Genomic DNA, 19,840 nt, shown 5'->3' with positions numbered 1-19,840 from the left:
AAATAGCAACAAGCAAGCAAAATAACCCAACAACCAAAAAGCCCCAAAGCAAATACTTACATAGTTGGCTTTTTACAGTCAGACAAGTCCTGCTGCAAATACGAGTGAGAAGGAAAGATATGGTCAAGGCAGTACAGGAATGGGAGCCATCCCTTTTGGCAGCACCTATTGACAAGGTTGGTTTACTGTATTGTGAAACAACCCCCTGATGCTTGTTGCATGCATCTAGTTGAGAGCAGGAGAGCACTTTATCACCTAGCTCTTGGCAGCGGCTCATTAAATGACAAGCTTGTCAAACATCATTACTGCATGGGTAGTGACTGTGATGGGTCCATCAGAGTCTAGAAAAGAGTATTTGTGTTGGCCTTGTTTATAGTCTCCTAGCTGACACTATGGTTTATTTGGTCCAGGAATTCAGCCAAGGAGCCTGATGACATTTCTAAAGGAAAGGATGGGATTTACTTCATGTAGCTTGTAGTCCTTCTAGCATTAGATCAACTCCAGAGTGAGACCTTGTGTAATCTAGCCAGTTACTTGGTAGAATAGCACTAGCATATAAGGAGCGTGTTTTAGCAGCTCATCATACAAAGAACAATTGTGAACATCATACAGATTGTTAGGAACCACCAGTCAAACTCCACAGATTAAACAGTGATGCTGTTCTTCCTGGCCATCTTTCAGGAATGTTTTAGAACAACCTGTAATCTTAATTTTTGTAGCTGGGAAGTACAGAGGTGGACTGTTACATCTACCTTCTGCTGCTTGACCTCATTTTACTAGGCAGAGGCTTTAGGCTCACATGTGGTACAGAACACTTCGTACAAAATGCCCTCAATTTACACTGCAGTGGGATTTAGGACATTCTGCCCTGAGTTGGTCCTGTTCTTTGTCAATTTGCAGGGTAGAAGCTATTTTCTGAGACTGAAACTTAAAACGCCCCTCTTAAAGAATTGTTAAGGAAATACTGACAGCTAGTTTTACACTTGTTAAAATATCATAGTGAATCTCTAAATTTCATAATACAAAAAAATAATTCCAGCTCTAACGTTGACTCCACGGACATGGTTAGCATATCTAATATGTAGAAGAACTAAGGAGCTTTGCTTTATTGTAAGGTAAAGAGCATTGCTCTCTGCAGAAATATCGCAGCATTTTTTTCCCCCTCACTGCTAATGGAAATGATGCATCAAGAGAATCTGCAAATTAGCTTCATTCACTGTTAGAGCAAATCTTTCTCCTTCCTGTAGAGAATATATAGAAAATATTTCACATGCTGCTTATGGGAATGTCATGATCTTGTTAAATGGCAGTTTAAAAATACTAAATGCAGAGTAGTTCTTTGCTTTCATTCCTCATTTGGTAGCTGCTCTAAAATTTCAGTACTGTTTCTACACTGCAGGAGTACAGTGCTAGTATTTTGATTTAAATCCTGGTCTCACACACTTCAGTTACTTTTGACATCTTCAGTGCTAAATTAAACAGTTTGAAATTATGTTTTGTGGACAAATAATCCCTATTGATGCTTTTTCAGAAAGTGTTTAATTACACAGTATCAATCTATATAGTGTCATTCTTTAGGGTTTTGTTTTAGCTGGTGGGTAACAGTGTTGTGTGAATTCTAGCTTCAGCACAGTTTTTGAGGGATTGGCAGGCAAGATAAACTTATTTGCCAAAAGAAGCTGCACTTTGAGATAAGGACAACTATTTATCTGGTGTCTATGATACTTACAGACTCCTTCCTGTAGATAGCTAACCCTGCAAATACATTTCTGGAGTGAGAAATGCTGAGTCTTTCTAATACTAGTATTGAGACAGACAAAACACGTAGTATGTATTTCAGATCAAGGATATGTATCTTCATTTCCTGCCAAAGCCTTATGTCCAAATGTGAAAGAGACATGCTACGTATGCCAAACTCATCTAAGATACAGCAAATTGCACAGCCCCGGTGCAAACTGAATTTAGAGCCTGGGGATATCCACACATGTTTTCGTGCAGGCAGCTTAGGTCCAGATCTGCACCCAACTTAATAAGCCCCTCTGGGTTAGCAGGAGTCAGATGAGGTCTGACTGTGCTAATTAGATCTGGCTCACTGGTAGTGGTGCTGGGCCTGGCTGGTTTCAAGCTTAGCCATCCATGTATAGCTGCTTCTGTTCCTTAGCACTCATTTTTCTGTTGTTATTTTTTCTGGGGTATTTTTTCACCTGTCTTCCCCACCACTATAGAAAATGAACTGAATTTGCCTGTGTTCACCAGTGTATCCTGTATTGGAGAGGAATAGCCAGACAGCCTTGTCCATGTGCTTTTTCTTGAGGTGAACATCTCATTTCATTGTGGCAGTGGTACCAGAATGACAAACCTGTCCATGGTGACTGGAGCTGTAAATGACAGGAAGACACAAGCTTAGGAGATGAATTCTTTATGTTGAGAAGCCAGTTATCACAAGGGAAGCGTATCTGGAGTGAATTGCTGTAGTCTGCAACTGTAATTGGTTTACTGGTAGCACCATTATAGTAGATTTGTCTGATTTGCTATGACCTCCACGAGAAGAGACTGCATAGTTATGCATATAACTGCATGCTGAGCTGCCAGAACTATACAGTAATAAGCATAGTATAAGAGCTTGAAGTAGTACTTCTGAGAAATGCAAGAAAGGATGTGTAAAAAGTGACTGTCATTTGTAATATATCTTGTTTTAACGTTGTATTTAACAGGTGTATAGAAAATGCAAAATTTAATTATACAAAGGTAAATTTAGTTATGTGACTATAAAGTGCTAATTAAAAACGATCATTACAATCATATAGCAGAGCACCAGTACTGTGTAAGGCTGGAAGATGAGTCACAGCTGTTCTAGGCATAAATGGAAAAGAACTGTTAGGAACCAAATTGTTAGGAATGCATAGACCATGCAGTTACGTAATGGTCATTGGAAACATGTGCTAAGTTTGCTTGTGATGGTACAACAGATTTGAACACTGGTGCCAATTCTGAGAAGGGAAAAAGCGTGTTAATGAGCTGTTACTTGGACTAGTACCTTGCTCAGGACAAAGTGTTGGAATTACCTCCCCATGATGAACTGCCAAATCAAGGCCCTCATTTAAAACACCCTCTCCTCCTTAGAGCTATGCTATACATTGCATAAGATGCTGCTCCTTAAACTATATCCTGAAGTTCATAGCAAGTTAATTCAGTGATCTTCTGATAGAGTATTTGTATTTGGAAGACCTTCATGTCTTCACAGTGCAGATTTCCCTTAGGTGTTACGCCACTGACAATGGACTGTATGGATGTTTTCCTCAAATGCTGTGCCTGCCTAGCCTCTTTACCAAATATAATGCATGCAGCTGAGGAAATAGGGCTGAAATATACTTTAATTATATGTCTTTTAAATTCCATAAGCTTTTCAGTTAAAATTCCAAGCAAACAGATGGGATCTGCTTTTCAGCAGTAAAAAATGCATGCCTATTTGAAACCTGCACTTACAAGTTACAACTTAGTGTTTATGTGAACTGATGTCATAGGATGAATTACAGGTTTCCAAAATAAGATGAAAGGGTGGTTTGACATAAGGATTTGTTTTAAGCCACAAACAGTGTATCCTGGGTACGTGCATGAAAATTCCTTCAGCTTAACCTACAGAATTACTGAAAGCATGGGTCTGATTCCAATTTTTGTCTCTCTCCACAGCGATTACCTAGACAAATTGAAGAGCGGAATGAAAAATTAAAGAAAGAAATGCTAGGTAAGTAGTGTGTGCATGTAACTTACAGAATAATCTTTATAGTCTACTAGAAAAATAAAAATGCACAAGTAGAATGTCTTACATAAAATTTTAAGGAAGGGAAATACTTGTTCTGTGTTCAACAAAACAACTGATTTCTTTGTAGTTCTCGATTGCTTGGTTTCACCCACAGTAAGTTCTAGCCAAATAATTTGCCCGTACAGAAAAGGCTAATAGTTAAAAAAAAGAACACTCAAGACCTTTTAAAACAAATCAGTATTGATGCATGTTAAAGCAGGGGAAAATCATTTGAAACAGACCAACTCTGCCCCTTCTCTCTGCAAGTAAAAACATTCCCATGAAAGGGATGAAACAGGGTTTTTCCTAAACTTTTACGTAAAAGGAGTCAACCAGCTGTAATAACTGAGCGTGTTTGATCTTGTGTCTGAAGAAACAAATTGGGTTCTTCTAGTAGCACTTCCAGCCTATAGACATCCAAGTCTTCATGTTTACTTTGATTTATATAGTATTTTGGTTCTGTTTATTTGGAGGCTGAATTAGACCTACACAGTGTTACAAACAGGCATCTGGCTTTGCTAGGAGTGCAGTTAGATTTTCTAACTCATTGTCTCTTGATTTTTACAACTCTCTACCAAATGATACTATTGACTCTACTTGTTTGAGGGAAAGATAATTTAATTAATACAACTTACTTGAATGTGTATGCCTCTATCATCGAGTTGTATGGCGCTTGGATAATATCTGAACTGGACTGATGTATTTCAAAAGGATAACTACTTAAATAAGATTGCCCAAGCAAGATTGGTTTTCATGTGTAATACTAAGATTAAAGCACTTCCTTGCACCACAAACTAACGGTTTGGGGCGAAAATGTCCTGCCCAAAAAAAGACTGCTGATAACATTGTCTGCTGTCTCCTACTTAAGAGGGTTTGTAAATGCTTATGAGTCCAGACACCTCCTAAACCAATCTGACAACTTGGTGCTTTTTGAAACAAGTTTTTATTTTTATAGAGTATTTTCATTTGTACTGCTTAGAAAATCCACACAAAAGAGCAAGGCCAAAAGACAGTATAAGATAAACTAACTATACCTAACCTGTTTCAGAAATCGCTTCCAATAGTTACCTGTTTGCTCATTCTAGGTGTCACAAGTAGTAGATGAAATGCTATTCTGAGTACGCTTTGAGGGTTTGGGATGGGAAAGGGGAAGACTGTTTTGCTATTCTGCAGAGAATCAGGTGAAATGAACTCAGTCTGTCTAGCATACTGTAACACTAATTCTTGAAATATTTGGGAAGAAGAGACTGTTTCAAGGCCTTATGCTGATATTTTTCTTTTCTTGCTGTGCAGGAGTCTGATTTGCTCTTGCTTTGTACCTGTTTTGACCTAGTAAAGTTGCACTGAGTCTTTCTAGAGCTTTACATCATTAGATTCTGTTTCCAGCATTGTACTTAGAACAAGCCATAAATAAAGAAGGTTAAGTGTGATAGTGCTATAAATAAATGACAAATGCAGAAAGTCTCCAGAAGGATCATGCCTCTTTGTAGGATACGCGATGAGTTTCAACACAAAGTAATCTGAAAACAATTCCTGATCTTTCTTGAACTCTCCCTTTGTACCATTGTTACAAATGTCTAAAGGGCCTCACTAATCACAAGGGACTGTACTGAAACAGTAAATCCAGCTTTATAAAGTGTCATTACAAACCTCCTTCTATGCTGGTAATCCTTGCCTAGATTTCACACTAGATGTAATCTGTTTAAAGTGTTAATCTAGTGGCAGTTAGGATTTCACAACTGAACTGGTCTTTTGGGAACCAGTTCAGTCTGTTTATATTGGGATTCTCGGGAAAGGAATTCCTTCTCAATCATGTTACATACATGCAAGGAGGTGGCAGTGATTTTTAATGGTGTAAAAGCCAGGAAAACCAGACCAAGAGTGGAGTAGACAGTGTATGGACCCTGTGTTCATCCACAACCTTTGCATGCGATAGGTTCAAATAAATTGTCACAAGTATCATCAAAATTATATGGGGTCAATTGGGTGATATTTTAGTCTTAGCACTGCTTGTGATCTCCAGTGTAACACTAATTGAGAAATTCTTTTTCTATAATACATTCACTTATTAGAACACTTGAAATTAAGTTAGGAATATGGGAAGCAACCAGACTAATCTTTTGAGTGTTAAAAAGTTCCCTGTATCTCATCGGTAAGAGAGAGAGCAGAGATGGATCTAGCAGTGAAGGCCTGGGAAGGAAATACTTCCCAAGGTTTACTAAATGCTGCTGTTTTGTCTGAGGACAAAGAAAAACCTCTTACAATTGAAGGGGGATCAGATGGGAGTTCTGTAAGGAAAGAAGACAAACTTGATATAATGTGATAGTTAAGAGATTTCTTTGGATTATTTTTGTTGCACAATGTATTTGGTTTAAGCTGTTTCAGCTTTTCTTTATCAAGAACTTCATTAATGCTATTTACCAACTGAGTAGTGTCAGAATAGACAATTGCTTGTGGTAATCTGTTAGGAGATTATCTGACTGCTGGTTAAATAGTGCCAGGTTTGCAAGGATTCATTCTTGCCTTCTCACAGGGGGCTCAGCTCAGGTGTCTGGGTTGTACCCCAGATTTTTTTGGTTCCAGTAGAGCAAGTCAGATGCATCCTAATAGTTCCAGACTGGGCCTGCTCCAGGAGCCCTGACACTGAAATTAATCACCAACAAGATCTTTAGAAGGAATGTCACAGTTCATGCTTTGGTCCCTTTGAAGTTTGGATATTGAACTGAATTCTTATTTTAGTCAATGAATCAGCCAGTAATGTGGTTTTTCCAGGTTCTTATTCTTTCAACTGAAACTAAGTCCTGCTATACCCAACTAACAAACACTGTCATGAAAATGAGCTGTGTACAAACAAACTGAAATAAACAGAGTGCATCTTCCTCCTTCCCCAAGTGTGTTTCCTGTTTTCCAGTGCTGCAGCTCATTACCACATAGTTTGTCAGAAGCTGAAACCACTTCTTAAGTGATTGTGTGTAAATAAATCAGAGTACACATTCTTGGCTGGATTTTTCTTCCAGACTACCTAACCATGAATACTTGTTTGCAAGTGGTAGTGCAGCAAGATTGATGTCACTAGAAAAAACATGTTTTGTTGCCAAACCAAGTCCATTTCTGTTAAGTGTTCTGCAAGGGTCTAACTTTTCCAAAGCTAACATTTGTACTTAAATTATTTCTGTATTTTCCATTCAATCTTTGCAGGTTAGTGCTGCCACTTGCCACTCAAGTTTGCTCAGTACGAACTAACCTGAGTTTCAATGTTAAAGAAAGCTGAACTTACAGCACACTTAAAAAATAGCTTTAAAATCCACGGGGCTCTTTCTCTTTGTGCTTTCAAAACGCGAGCATCCTCTGCCTTAGTGATTGCCCAGGATGTGAACATACTCTGACCATTTTCTCTGTTATTTTATTTCTCTTCTGACTTTAAAGCCAACGATTTCCAGCTATTGTGCAACAAGCTAGTTTTGTTTAGAAAAACTATAATTATTGTGATAACTAGAACCAGCTCCTTTGGGGAGAGGATATGAGAAGAGGGGAAGTTTGGAACAGTTTTAGCAAGGTTTATTGTCAGAGCTCCCAGGCTGCTAGTTTTCTGCTTGGCTACAAGGAGAGCCAAGTACACTGGATATAAAAAACTGGGATAGAACATATGGCAATCTGTGTAACCCATCTTATACACACAGAGTTCATCAAATCTAATTAAAAACTATTGGGACTGTCATCTTAAGTTACAAAGGAGTGCATTTTAGAAAACAGAGAAATGTACTTGGTTATTAGTGTGATTAATGGGAAGGCCTATCAGAGCGTATTGCCTGGGCCTTCCTGCCAGTGAGAGAGATTTCCAGCTACTTGAGATCAACAAATGTATTTACTAGTCTTAGTGCCTAAAGAATTCCTCTCTTCTTTCCTTTTTTTGATACTGAGAGGGTACATGTTGTATTTGCGATTACACTGCTAAACCCCAATACTGTACCCAGGGAGGTCACTTTAAATAGTTCAAACCAGAGCTAATGTAATTACTTTTAGTTCAGTCTTCACCATTTAGGGAAGGGAAAAGGATTTGCCCTTTCTCTTTTAATTGCTTAAGAAATGTTGTTGGTAATACAATAAGTTAGAGAAAGATGAGACCTAATCAGGAAATTTGTCTTTTATCCAACAAAAATTCTTAACCCTAACAATATCCAGCTTTTCAACTTCCAAACACCACATTAACACTAGCAACTCTACTAGAATTATTGCCAGAAAGACTGAATGGCAATTAATTTTTGGCTGTTACATCTTAATGTAAATCATGAGAAATCTTTTTGTGCATCTGCCTTTTGCAGGATGTTAAATTGCAGTTTAGGCGAGTAATGAATCACAGACTTCTGAGCCGTGAATTGATTTTCACCAGTTAGTTTTCTTGTTAACCTCTGAATATGGCTCTGCTGAAGAAACTTAACATGTGGAGTTCCAGGTGAAAAGTAGACACAGGCCGTCTAAAATGTAAAGAACAAGATCTCTGAAGATACAGTCTCACAGAGGAGAATGTGACCCTGCTCAGGGACAAATGCGTGTTTGATTGCTGAGAACTCTTTGCAGCTGAGTCACAGCTCCACATGCCTTTTTCCTTCCTTCAAGCACAGTCTCTGTTTTAAGAGAGCTTTTCTTTGGGGGGAGGGGGAGGTTGGACTTAACTACAGATCTTAATTTAGGGATGAAAGGAGAGTGGGGGAGGAGGAAATAGTGCTTTTCTACAATGATGGGTTTATATGTGCCAAGCCAGCAGGAGCAGTGCTTTGGGCTTGAGTTCCCGGAAAAGGCAAAGGCTTGCTTCTGCTTCATTAGCAATTTATGAAATGTGACTGCACCAAAAGGCATTGCTGTCTGTGGATTTAAGTGAGGGTACAGGAAGGTGACCTGTGACTGTATTGTTTTAATTATTCGATCCCAGTGAGATGAAGAATAAAGTATTAAATACATCTTATGGTCTTCAGCTTCTCCCAAAGAGCTGGCCTAGCAACAAGCAAGAATACCAAGGCAGTTGTTCTGTGTTTATTGGCTCTAGTATGGCCGGAAAAGAGCCATCCTGCTAACTCCAGTTAGAAAAGACCTTTCAGAGTTTCCTGAAACAGGGAAACTTGTCTGCCTGGCTCCTGAGCCAGCTGCAGCGCCTGGATAGCTTGGGAGCTGTTTACAACTGACTCGAGCAATGCTGGACTATGCCAGGATGCTTCCACCAGTAGACAAAGACACTTCTCACCCCAACGGGAAGCTAAGCATGACCAAATGTTTGCCTAGAAGTACAATAGCAACTATTCATCCCAGGCAGAGATACTGAGAACAACTTTATCGTTTTATAACCAAAATGGTTTTAGGCTGCAGTATAAAATTATGAACTTAAGAGTTAAATTAAACAGGATGTAACTTAAGGAAGAAGCACACCACCAGTACAAAGCAGCTCATCTAGGATTAGATGACTTTTGAGTCATCTGACTCTCAAAAAGACCAGTCTGGCTTTAAAATAATTCCACAAGTCTCTGAAAGATACCTGCTTGTGAACCAGCACTGAGATGCAAGATCTTACTTACTTTGGTGTATTTAGGAGTACTGTAGTAATGCTGTCTGTTTTGTTATGCAGGACGGAGTTGTTCCCTAGAATCAACTGTTTCCCCAGCTCTTGTTTCTTTTTTGTACTTTCTGTGAACATGTTCGAAAAAGCTCCCCCTGCCCCAGTTTGATATTCAGAAATGCGACTGAAAAAAATAGCATCGTTTATGGTGATGTTTAAACCTGTCTTACAGGTTGACCTGGATACAATCTCTGTTCTGTGCCTCACAGACTGTTCAGAACCAGCATGGTCATCTGTTTGCAGCCCCAAAGCTGGCAGTAACCACATCACAATGGAGATTTTTTTTTAATTCATGTTAAGAGCCTGTAAATACTCATCAAACTGCAGAGATTTACACAGCATTTACCTTAAATTAGTAGATAAATCAGTAGAGCTGGACCGTGTAGTTGGGCATAATTCAGTGGGAGTTTTCCTTCTGCTTATTACTTAACATGTTCTCTTCTCCTTTTTATCGCAGGCAAACTGAAGGATCTTGGGAATTTGGTTCTCCGCCCCTTTGGCCTGTCAACAGAAAATTTCCAGATAAAACAGGATTCATCAACTGGTTCATACTCCATCAATTTTGTTCAAAATCCAAACAACAATAGATAACATGAATTTAACCTAGTTCTGCTGGCTCTTAGGCTTCGTGACCGTGTGCTTGCACGTACCAGTAGAAGGATGCAGCAAACATTCTTCACACCCCCCAAGTGAAGATAAGACTCAAGCATATTCATTTCCCTGCCTGTGAAGTTATTTACAATGTGGATGTCAAGCAAGTCCTTTGACTTCTCTTAGTGATAACTGTGCCCAGTGTGTGATTTTTATTTTCTTTTGATTTTTTTTTTTTGCTTCCCTTGTGGCATTTGGCTTTCCCAACAGTCAGGTTCATTATTTTGGCCCATTCAATGCTGGCAACAACATTCTAGGAAGCAATTCAGTTGAACCAAAATGCTCACGCACCTGTAGCCAAGAACAAAGCCTAATGGTGTCTTGGGGAATTAATGAATCTAGCAGAAGCCTGTCTCCACGCTCAGCAAGTGGATGTGACTGAGAGCATGCATGGAAGCAAGCCAACCTCTTCTGTGGAATAATTTTTCTTTGTAATAAAGGCTTGGTATTTCTGTTGGTTTGTGAAGGTCTTGCCTTATTTGAGTCCTTCCCATGGTGGGATTGTTGTTGAAAGTGCTTAGAGCCACCCACAGATAACATACTTGCAAGACATTAATTTGAAGCATCTGATTTGTTTTTGTCTCGCTTACAGCAATATCAGTCAATTAAGCTCAGGTTCCCCCTGACATCCAACTTTGTTCACTTTTTCTTAATTTTTCTGAAGGCAACAAGGAAATTTTGTGCCTATACACGCTGGTGTGTGATGGTACTAGGTGACGGTACTAGGTAATGGTACTATGAAATCCATTAAACGTGTTTTCTGAGATTCATTCCTATTACAGATATCCATAGTGGCAAAAAAGTAAGTGATGTTGAAGTTGACTGCAAAAGATCTTCAAGGTCTAGTATATTATGAAGACTTTGAAGTATCTATCTATATGTATATATATATAGGTGCTGTTGAAGTAGTTAATTCAGACTTTGGAGAAGGGGTGTCTTTTGTAATTGCTGCTTACTGGGGTTTATATTGATGCTGAAATGTTTACATTGGAGGCAGATTTTCCTGTTGTCTCCATGCAGATTTCAATACATGATTTAATGAAATCATTAGTGGTGGCTGTTGGCTACTGGTTGTCATCTTGTATTTATTTCAGGAAGTCTCTGTGCGTGTACTTAAGGACTGAAATTGTAGAGCTCCAGTCTTTACACTAACATGCCTGAAAGGAATAGTCTTCTCAAGCTAAGAGTTCATGGTGCTTTATTTTCATTTCTGCTTCTGCAGCTGTGGAGGGGGGTTTGATTGTTGTTTAACTCGGTCCTGCTGCATTTTGAGTTTGGACTTTGTGGTTACCTGTTTGTAAACTATCTCAAGTCTGCAGTAAGTATTAAGTCTATGGGAATTACAATGTCATTGTCAAGAGAAGAGAGAAGCCCTAATTCACACCGAGGCCTGTGCAGCCTTTAACATCATCTGCATAATTAAAATGTCACTTAAGTAAATAACAGTGAACAGCTGAACAGCCTCTAGGATTTCCATGTGCTGAAACTGTAACTATGCCATGCTTTACTGGAGTAAAGTTTCTGATGTGCAAGGCTGAATTTCCTTTACTAATGAAGTTTGGGCAAATGGGTAGGGGTTGGACGGGTGGTTTTAAAGGAAGATTTTGCTCCTGAGAGCAGCCAGGATGCTGCTGGAGAGGGGTTTGCCAGGCAGAGGCGGGGTGTGCCAGGCTCTGGTATCTAGGCCGTGTGGGTACCAGGAAACATGGGAAAAGAGCGTGCTTACACCCAAGAGGCTGTGCAGGTCCAGGTAGGCTCACGAGCTGTAAAACCACTCTGCTTTCTGATCTGAGCCCTCTGGATTTATGGAAGGCTTATTAGGTTGGGCAGAGTGTTGGGACAAGCATAAGTGTTAATAATGTTTCCCAAAATCTAGAATACTACAGAGCAAAGGTGTCCAAGCTGCTTCAGAGGAGCCCTGGGCAGAAGCAGTGCTGAGCTCTTAAGTTTGGCTAGTGCCCAGGTGCTCAGTTATGGCTGAATCATGCTTCCCTATTGCTCCTTGTTCAGCACAGGGCGGGTAGAGCTGTCGCTTCCTGCTGCTGCAGGCTCTGTGCTGCCTGGGAGTGGAAAATGTGGCTGGCACTGGGAGCAGGAGAGCCTGCATGCCCCTGGAGCCAGGCACTGCCTCCTGGGCTACAGCAGCCAACACTCCACTGGGGCTGGAGCATGGGGAGAGGAGCACAGCTCGGCTTTTCTCATTTACCAACACCAGCACTAGTCCTGCGTCGCTCAGGGTAAAGCAGATGAGGTCTGGGCCCTGGGTTTCACTCAGCTGCAACATTTACACACACCCTTGGAACATACATTAGTAGAACCACTTTGAAGCTACTGTGAATACTTTACATTTTCTATACATCTTTGTTACAACCAAATAATTGCCATCCTTACACAGACAGACACCATGTGTACATATCTATTTACCTGTATATGGCTGTTGTGCAGTTACAAGCAATGGCTTTTAGCAACCTGCTGCTTGTCTTCCAGATGAGTTCAGTGACACGTTTTCTTCCTTCCATTCTGTTCCTGCTTCACATCTTGAAAGGGCTGGGGGGCTGCAAATGTGCTGCTTGGGTGGGAGCTGGTTCACTTACTCTGGAAAATAAAAGCACAACAAAAGTTTTGAGATGATTAAAACACATCATCAAGTAAGTGTGCAGCCTCCCTGCTGGGAGCCTCATGTGTACCTGTAGTTTTAAAATGAAGAACAAGTGAAGCTGAAGGATTGCAGCTGATTTGCTTTCCACACTTGTGTCTAATGTAATTGCATTGTGCAAAAGAGGGAGGTTAGTGTCGCTGGAAACTGGGCATGCCATTACCAAGGAATCAAATCTGTATGTCAGACCTATTTGAAGTGCTGCTCTCCAGCTAAACCAGAAACCTCTGAAATGCCTTATCTGCCATTACAGCATGTTCTTCTCTAGGTAAAATTCCAATTAACTGCCTGAAGGAAATCCTTTTGCATTGTCCAAATCCTGAACGATTGCATTTGCTTTGCTTTTTAAGGGTATTTTTCCTTCTGCCTACACTAGTCATCACAGCTGCCACCAGAAGGGTAACTCGTACTTCCTCCTGGTGTAATTGGCCACAATTCAACAGCAGTGCCAGGGTGTTTGAGTCACACGTTGGGCTTACAATGTCCAATAGGAAAAAAAAATGTTTTATGAAACACAATGTTTTAAATACAAGTTCTCCTACACCACCAAGTTCTTTGCTAATCTGTTCCAATACTTACTCACCCTTATTGTAACAAACATGTGCCTTTTTTCCACTTTGAGTTGTTCGTCCTCAGCTCCCAGCCTTTGTTCCTTCCTACCCTGCCTGCCAAATAAAACCCTTTAAGTACCCAGCCTTCTCTCCCTGAGCATATTTACACAGCGATGAAGGGGCCTGTTGATCTCCACAAGCTGAGGAGACAGGACTGCTTTAAGTCTCTCCCTACAAAGAAATTTCTCCAGGATTTCTGTAATGTTTGTGTTTCAGACCTTACATTTTTTGACATTTAGGAAGGGACATCAGAACCGACACTGAGACTTGTCTCCCTTTTGCTCTACACAGACTGCGTGACATTCGTACTCACTTCTTTGTTTATACCCTTGAAGAGTGTCTTAACCCTTTTGGCAAGAGCTGAGCTAAGGTTTAGACCTCCCCTCAGCTTTTTCTGGGTAGCTGAGTTACAGACTCCCTTTCCTGCAGGTGTGGACAATATTTTGTTCCTTCTGTTAATGCAGCTAAATGCAAAATTAAGTCCCGCTTTGGCAGGTCTGGCTTACTGAGAAATACAGGTGTTTCTGTGTGCTTTCCCACCATGCTATTGCTTACCAGCATTTCAGGAGTGATTTCAGATCTGCTTCTCCATCACTGATGGAAGTGTCAAATAGTACGGGGTCCAGCAGTGATTTGAGCAGAATCTCACAGGGAACATCCCTATTCAAAGGACATGGGCAAACTGTTTGAGATCTGTCAGGGAGACAGTCTTCACCCATGTGGGTATTGTTTGTTTTATGTTGCAGATAGTTATCTGCAGATACTACATATGCTGTAGAGTGCCATGCCAGGTGATGAGTCTTTACAATTAGACTTAACTAAGCCTGGTTGAATGACAGGGTCTATTTTTGATGGAGTTTAATTGCATATTTGCCTTTAATTCTTTATTAATGGATTTCTGATGCTGTTTTCAGATTCCTACCTCTGATGTCAGATTAACCAGCCTATTATCTGAGCTGACATCTTTGCCCCGTGTTGCTCCACTGACCTGCCTGCACCCAGCACACCCTGAAGGCAAAGCGGCTGAGTGGGGTGGCTGTTGTAGATGAAATACCTGGGCTTGTTTCCAGTCCTGTTACTGCTCTGTCTGGTTGCTGAGTGGCAAATACATCATCCCACTTGCTTTGAGCTGAAATATCAACCTCCTGTACTTGTATGGTCTGCAGCAGGCACCCACTGCATTTTGAGCACTGCTTTTGTTCCTAGTAGATTAAAATTTCTCTTTTATCATCCTTTTCAGTCATTTCTTTTTAAGCTTTCTTTGTCAAGATTATAGAAACTATCCCTTCTACCTTCCTGTGTGCATTGGTTTTATTTTGTAACTGCTGCCTTTATATCACTGTTGAACCTCCTGGTCTATAGCCAAAGATTACCTCATTTTGTAGTTTAAAAAAATACCTATTTCCTTTCTCTAGCATCTTGTAAATTTCCATTTTTCTTTTTCATTCCTTATTTCTAGTCAAGTTTGCACAATTTTTTCTTCTAGTTTTACATTTTTTAAAGCAGGGGTAGAAATGGAAAAAATCCATACATTTATACGTGGGTAGATGTGTGTAGATCTGTGGGGAACTCCAGACTCTGACTGTAACCACCAACCTCCAGGACACTGACTTTTGTCTCTGAACATTATGATATGGCTCAAAGTAACACAACCAGGATCTCATGTGAGAAAGCCCTTCTAGAAATAACTGTAGGAAACTCGGAGCATGTCTCCAGCAGTTTATCTTTTCATTACAAGGGCACTTGAAAACTGGCTCAGCTGTTTTCTGATGGGCTTTTTTCCTCAGCTTTATCACAATCATTGATACATGCTCAGTAGCTGGTTTAGTCTATTTAAAATTGCTGCTGCTTCTACTTATTCTGCCTTTCCTGAGCAGGTCATAGCCAGTAATTGCCAGGCCAGTCACTTAGGTCATTCCACTACATTACCATATCCTAAAGCTCATATCGTTATTTTTTCCTCATTTGTGAGACTGTGTAAACCATCTTATTTTAACAGGAATATCAAGAATGAGGAACTAGATCTCTCTGATAATTCCATATGGGTTATTTACAGCACTACATTTCAGATTGTATCGCTTTTGTTACCTCTACCTCTTCACACGTGATGGGAGTAGGATACCATGAGAGATGTCTTCACCTCCTCTGCCGCCGCTCCAGCCAGCTCCACCTCCTGAATCAAACCTGGACACAGAGAAAGTTCAGGGTGGGTGCTGGGTTAGCACAAAACCTAAATTACTAAATCTAAGCTACTCCAAACCCAGCAGGTGAGCTGCCCTGGCAGGGCTGGGCTCAGCCCGCTCAAGACGACCTTCCCCACGATGGAGCATTTCATGCCATGAAATCCAAGCTGTGCAGTACGGCCATTTCCAGGGTCTGCCTTCATTTACTCGAGGGATTGGAAGAATTGCTGGAGCTTTATAAACAGCTTCACAGGGTCCCTGTCGTGTCCCATACTCAGTAATTCAGCCTGTTCTCCTTCCTGTGGTTATCCCTGGCAGCAGACACTCGCTGGGTCTCTGTAACCCCCCAGCCATGGGGCTGCATTTCTGCACTAGCACCACCATGCTCCGCAGTGGCTGAGCCGCAGGGCTTCCAGAGCTGACATTTCACAAAGCTTTAAGGTTGCCAAGAAAGCAAACACTCAGCCGCAGAGAAAGCCTTGTCTTCCCATCTCGTCAGCAAATCAGAGCTACAGAGGCAGCTCCACAAACCTTGTCAACATCCTGTTCGTTTTCATTTGCTGCAGCAGCAGGTGGGATGCCCCCAGGTCTCTTCCCCCAAGGACTCACTCTGCCACCCTTTGCCACGTACCCTGGTGAGCAAACCCCATGCAGCATCACAGCCAAGTCAGCAGTAGAACAAACCCAGGGTCATCCTGCCCCTGTTTCTGTGCACTGGGTGCCCTTCTGCTTTCTTTGCTCTTTCTGGCCATGTGAGGGTCGCAAGGCCCAGCCTTTGGAGGAGCTGCACACCTGCGGCTCCCTCAACTGCACCAAAGATGTGTGGGATTTAGCATCAGTAAAAGAACATTCTCTCCATTTGCATCGTAAGATCTGCGTCCCAAAACACCAGCCCCAAGGGAGGCAGCAGGAGGCAACTCTGGAGTGGGACTGAAACACACTGTGCCCATGACTGACCATAGGCACAGCCCAGCCGATCCCCTCCTGCCAGCAGCTGGGCGGGGATCTGAAATCTCTCAGCTCATCACATTGGGATATTCAGGACTTGACAAAGCACCACGCTTTGAAGCCGAATCCTTCCTTCCTTGATTAGCACATTTCAGCACAAAACTTCCTTAAGATCTACCTACACCTCTGATTAGAAAGGAACTGCTGGCCACAAGTTCTGAGGCTTTAATTAGCTGTGTTATTCCCAAGGGATTACTGCAACAGCCAAGCTCTGTTGCTGGCTGCTGCAGCCAAGAACCAATTATATCAAAGTGCCACCTCTTTTTAGCAGTAGGTAAAGATGTGTAGGGGCACATTTAATGTGTGGCATTAATACGTTGCTCATTCACAAGCTTTCCCTGCCTGGAAGGATCCCAGCGTTTCCTTTTCAGCAACTTCATTTCTTTCAAAGCCGTGCAGCCTCCTGCTCAACAGGATGTAATTGCTGGGGAGTATCTTTCATCAGCAGAGACTCTGGTCAGCCCGTTTGTCTGCTGAGGCACAGTAAATTGTCAGGCTCTCGGCTGCTGTGGCATTAAGCCAGAGTCATTACAGCCTCCCCTGACAAAGCAAAGCCCTTTATACATTGAAGGTCCTAAACGAAGTGAAAACTAAAATAAACCACATTTTTCTGATTCTGTGTGTTCTGTCTAATGCCCCCAGCTGGAAACCTCACTGTCTGCAGCTACGACTCCAGACCTGCCCATTTCTCACCTTGGAAAGATGATCTACAAAGCCAGGATTCCTTAAGCAGAAGCAGCAGCAATAGGTTTGCCTTTCCAAGCCCAAGTGAGACCAGTGCTCTGGCCCTGACTCCCAGCAGTGCCTGCACCGCATCCCTGAGCTCCCTGCAGTGACTGGAGGGGTCAGTATTTACAACACCACGTTTCAGATTGTGTCACTTCTGTTACCTCTACCTCTTCCTTTTCACACATGATGGGGCTGATACCCAAGAGAGATGGGTGCACAAGTGTGGGTGCCGCACAGCTGCTGGCCAAGAACCAATCCTCACCAGCTGCAGCACATGAGACCAGGTCATGCCCATTCAGCCGGGACAAAGACACAGTGAGGCAGGTTGTTCTGTTTCTAACCCTGGCATGTGAAACGCAGCCTGACCCCGGTACGGCCCCGTACACGGCTGTGCGGGAGGTGCTCCTGAGCAGCACCCTCCCTGCAGGCTGAGACAGCCGTGAAGTGGGATGTCAGGAAGAGGGGGGAAATGTCATTATCTACTCTAGGCGGTAACTGCTGGAATAGCTTCCTAAATGTATTCCTGGAGTGGTGCTGGCAAGTGCCAAGCGATAAAAGGGGTCCCTGGAGAGGCAGCAGGGTATGGGCTCTGCTGCCTAATTGCATTTGAGCACAGCTTCTCACAAGTGCATCTTCCCTTATCTCAGGGAGAACGGCCACATTTCCATTAGCTCGTTTGGCTGTGGTGCTCCATTGTGGGGCACTTTTCTACATCAGGAAGGAAGAATTGCAGTATTTGGAAACTTTGGGAAAGGAGGAGGCTGGAAGCTGATGGATTTAATGCCTACAGCTACAGCCCTGACCTGCCCTTGAAGGAACAGTTCTCTCTGTGCCCAAATGTACTTTCTTGTTCCTGTTCCAAGCTCAAATACAGCTGAGGCCATGGGCCCTGCAGCCAGCAGTAAGTTTACTAAGCCAAGACATGACCAATGGCTTCTGATATGATTTCGCAGTATCAATGAAACAGCATAGGAAGTACAGCTACCCCAGCCCCTGCTCTCACAGCTCATTCCCAATGTTGTCTTTGTAAGGGCAAACAGAGCACACTGAGTGAATCACAAAAGGCTTGTCCATATCCATCTGAACAGTGTTAGCATTTATGGGATCTTACATGTAGCACGGTCCCTTTTACACTCTGGTGCCTCTAGACCCTTCCTCTGATGGCTCAGAGTGCTTCAACATTTGAACGAGCCCTCCAGCAGCCTGTTTAATTGTTAATGACCAAGACAACCACATTTGGAAGCTGCAGTCCCTAAGCAGACGCAGAGCTCTTAGCTGGGTATCAGAATTAGAGCTATCCCTCCTGGGCTTTGAATATTTACCCCAAACGCATGTGCAGGGGTGTCCAGCCTGCCCAGCGTGGAGCACCCACAGCTTGTGCTCCAGAACCAGCAAGGGAAGAACAACAAAGACCACAGAAATACTCAAGGGAGAAGCAGGAGCAGAACCATAAAAACAGGCTACGGAATGTGAATTAAACCCAGCTGCCGGCACTGTACGAACCAGCAAAGGACGTGAGCCTTTTCCTACTGCCATCCTTCAGCACAGGCTCTCTGTGCACAGCCTGCAGAGAGCCCAGCCTCCACTCGCCCTTCCTGCATCAAGGGGGAGGATGACGAATCCACCCACCATGACTTGAGCAAGGACAAGGGAGCAAGAGGCAAAGCATAACGACAGTGAGCAGCAGTTGACACCAAGGCCGTGCGTGCATGGGCCTGTTCCTGCCCCGGCAGAGGCTGCCAGGCCGGCTGGTGCTGCCGAGCTGGGCTGCATTTGGCAGTTTGAGCATTGCTTTACCCTCGACTGAGCAGAGGGGTGAGCTGCCCAGGTTCTCTGCTCACTACAGGGGCTCCTCACAACACACAACCGCACCTGCAGCGGCAGAGAACCGTTCCAGCCCGGTGGCATTCCCAACTTCCCAGGAAGTGCAAAAGCACAGGAAGGACCTCGCCATGCAGACCTCAGCAGTCCCTTAATGCTCTCAGCAGCCTTGGAGGATACTGTCAGTGAGGGAGATTAGCCCGGAGAGCACAAAGGTAATGGGGGAGCATCCCTTGTGTGATCTCCTTAACCGAAGATGAGGCTTCAGGCAGGTGAAGCATCCCACATAATGCTTAAAAATAATGAGTATGTGACAGCGACTGAATTTACTACATCATCTCTGTTACTGAGCCAGCCTCCGACTTCCTTCAGAAATCTGCCCGTTGCTCTCACCCTGATTTCTCCGCACTGATCCCTCACGCTGTAGCTGGCACTGGCAAGCTACCACGAAACCCTCCTGCGCCAGGAGCTGCACTGAGCAGCTGCTCCGTGCACTTTTGCCCTCATTAAGTATCACCCTTTTGATGCTTCAGGGCAGCAGTAAACACTATTGCTGAGTGGCATTGTGCAGGGCTGGCTTCATAGCTGAAGGTTGGGTTACTTTTATACTTTTGTCACCGAACCACTGGAGTGGAGCTTAATCAATGGAGTAATTGCAGAACTCTGAAATGTGTCTGGCTAACCTCTCTTGTGGGCTTCACAGTCACGCAGCAAATCCAGCAGACTCCCACAGCGAGACGCTACCAACACAATGTCACAAAGGAAAAGCCA

The 19,840-nt window shown here is 42.7% G+C and overlaps 1 protein-coding gene across 2 annotated transcripts in view; it reads left to right on the top strand.

Annotated features, from left to right (window-relative positions):
* The window catches only part of TTC1 (tetratricopeptide repeat domain 1), a 29,126-nt gene extending 18,917 nt beyond the window's left edge, over positions 1-10,209 (top strand). For both annotated transcript variants that reach the window (XM_010012397.1, XM_010012396.1), the window contains 2 exons: positions 3,691-3,745; positions 9,868-10,209. In XM_010012397.1, coding sequence (XP_010010699.1) covers positions 3,691-3,745; positions 9,868-10,001 — 189 coding nt within the window. In that variant the 3' untranslated portion in view covers positions 10,002-10,209. The remainder of the gene's footprint in view (positions 1-3,690; positions 3,746-9,867) is intronic.
* The last annotated feature ends 9,631 nt before the right edge of the window (positions 10,210-19,840 follow it).

Source organism: Nestor notabilis, unplaced genomic scaffold (genome assembly GCF_000696875.1).
Source record: "Nestor notabilis isolate BGI_N333 unplaced genomic scaffold, ASM69687v1 scaffold34383, whole genome shotgun sequence".
NCBI classification, from domain to species: Eukaryota; Metazoa; Chordata; class Aves; order Psittaciformes; family Psittacidae; genus Nestor; species Nestor notabilis.
This window is presented reverse-complemented; position numbering and strand designations above follow the sequence as displayed.